Below are 2498 nucleotides of genomic sequence, written 5' to 3'. Positions count from 1 at the left end.
GCACACACAATTATTTTATGCTCTCTAACTAATATGGACGTCAACAATCACACGCAGTATATCAATAAATTGGATTGAGACTCTGGCGAATAAGAATTTGCTTGTAATGAAACAGCTTATTGGTGTTTTTAAGAAAACAACAACAATTCACTTTTCTCGCTATGATCCACAAATATGATTGGCTGTTTATTAGTAAACGAGCAAGAAAAGAGAGCCTAGGTAAAGCAGAGCATCGATACAGATTTATAAAAAGAATTTCTCTCGCTTTATGTATTGTTGTATGATTAAACAAATCACGTTTAGTCTTAGTCTTAGTCTCTTATAATCATTGCTTTGCAACGGTCGTGTACATGGTTTTCAATGTTAAATCTATGGGAAAACGCTACAAATGAAAGGAAAAACGGTTAATGATTCAAAGAAACATGTGATAAAATGTAGTGATAAGGAATACACATTTAATAATAAAATACACATTTAAATAAAAAAGAAATTAAAGATAGCAAGCATACAAGAGAATTTGATTACACTAATAAAATTCATTTTTGTGTTAGCCTTTAACCGAATCATGGTCAAAATCGATGATCCATGTAGTGTTGAAAACATTTTAACGCATCAACATCAAAAGTCACCATTACATTATCATCATTGTCATCAACAGCAGCTGCATCAACCACAACATCAGATCTTATTGCAAAATCAAACGCAGTTGCAGCAACTTTGTAAAATGGCTCGCACACCACATTTGAAATCAAGTTTCTCCATTAATTCAATACTACCGGAGACAATTGAAGATAATGGCCATCAACGGCAAACACCATATGCAAATAAGCATAGTAATGAACATTTTAAGCCATATCATGGGAACGAGGAACAAGATGTTGGCGACGCTGATTCCGATTTAGATGTGACCAGTATGTCGCCCCCGCCAGCTACCGACGGCGGCAGCGAAATAAGTATAAATAGCACAGATGGCTTAATACATCAGATGCCCTCCAATCATCTTAATCATAATCATGAAGAAGAGGAAGGCGAGGATAGTGATTTAGAAGCGAGTTTGGATCCTGATGTTGATGGCGACGAAGATCTCGAAACAGAAATTGATGCCGAAGGCAACACAACTGAAGGAGAGATAGAACACAAAACAGACGGCGATAAATCATCCTCATCCAGTGATAAGAAAGACAACGAAAAACCTCCATATAGTTATAATGCCTTGATTATGATGGCCATACGCCAGAGTCCAGAAAAGCGTTTAACATTGAACGGTATCTATGAGTACATTATGACTAATTTCCCGTACTATCGCAATAATAGGCTGGGTTGGCAAAACTCTATACGACACAATCTGAGTTTAAATAAGGTCTTTGTTAAGGTACCGCGGCATTATGACGATCCCGGGAAGGGTAACTATTGGATGTTGGATCCTTCGGCCGATGATGTATTCATCGGTGGATCAACGGGGAAATTGCGTAGACGTACGACAGCGGCTTCACGTTCTCGTTTAGCAGCCTTTAAACGTTCTTTAATAGGACCAATGTTTTCGGGTCTAGCTTATCCGCAGTTCGGTTCTTTCTTGTATCCTCACCAACAAACAACAATGCCCGGTGGACCAGCGCCGACTACTCCCGGCTTATTAGCCAGCATGTACAGTAGATATAATCCTTTTGTGCCAAAGAGTCCTGCCTTACCTCCGTCACCGTTTACGCAGCGTATAAGTCCCGCGGCAATGACAGCCGCCAATTATAGCAATATGGAAAGGCTTTTAACGGCTGCTGCCATTCCTCCTCAAGGTCATCCAACGTCAGCAGCTGCTGCTACTTTACCCGCCTCGGATCTCTATCAACGTTTACAATATCAGCAATTGCTGCAACATCATGCAGCTGCCGCGGCCATAGCCGCTCATCAGAGACAACAGCAATTAACTGGTTTTCAACATATATCGCCAGCAGCTACACTTGCTAGTTCCGTCACTGCTGCCGGTGCTGGTATCCATCAACCCTTGCAGGTACTTACGCATCTCGGGCAGCAGCAGGCGCCATCGCCCTCACATTCAATATCACCCACGGTAGCTACCAGTTCACCACCCGCCGCTCCTATACTTAAACCGGTAACTGTCGTAACGCGTAATAGTAGCTGAGTTTGTCAGCATAATCAATGTACAGTGGAGTGTAAATAACGATCAATAATGTAAATTATTCGAAATAATTATACGAGAAAATTGTATTAAAATAAAAGCTTAGGTAGTTACAAGTGTTGTTTTTACAAATTATGTATCACGTGAACGATGGATAACTCTCTTAAATCGCTCAGTTTAATGCAAAACGCTATTTATCTATTATCTATACGTGTAAGTAAATTATTATAGTTATTAAAGAATTCAATTAATTTAATTTAAACGGCATAGAAAAACATTAAAATGTAAATAAAAAAGTTGCAAACAAAATATTTATTAAAAAAAAAAAGAAGAAAAGAAGTTTTTTATACACGCATTGCACCCT

At 38.9% G+C, this 2498-nt stretch overlaps 1 protein-coding gene across 1 annotated transcript; it reads left to right on the top strand.

Moving 5' to 3' along the window:
• The first annotated feature begins 539 nt into the window (after positions 1 to 539).
• LOC119633783 (fork head domain transcription factor slp2) lies at positions 540 to 2198 on the top strand. The gene has a single exon (XM_038027522.1). The coding sequence runs from the start codon at positions 566 to 568 to the stop codon at positions 2135 to 2137; it is 1572 nt and encodes a 523-aa protein (XP_037883450.1). The 5' UTR covers positions 540 to 565; the 3' UTR covers positions 2138 to 2198.
• Positions 2199 to 2498: the final 300 nt, after the last annotated feature.

Source organism: Glossina fuscipes, unplaced genomic scaffold, assembly GCF_014805625.2.
Source record: "Glossina fuscipes isolate IAEA_lab_2018 unplaced genomic scaffold, Yale_Gfus_2 2, whole genome shotgun sequence".
Classification (NCBI taxonomy): domain Eukaryota; kingdom Metazoa; phylum Arthropoda; class Insecta; order Diptera; family Glossinidae; genus Glossina; species Glossina fuscipes.
Note: the sequence above shows the minus strand (reverse complement) of the source record. Positions and strands in the feature narration are given on the sequence as shown.

Bases quoted from the DNA above. Each gene is read 5' to 3' on its own strand.
- LOC119633783 (XM_038027522.1), top strand. From the start codon at position 566: ATGGTCAAAATCGATGATCCATGTAGTGTTGAAAACATTTTAACGCAT.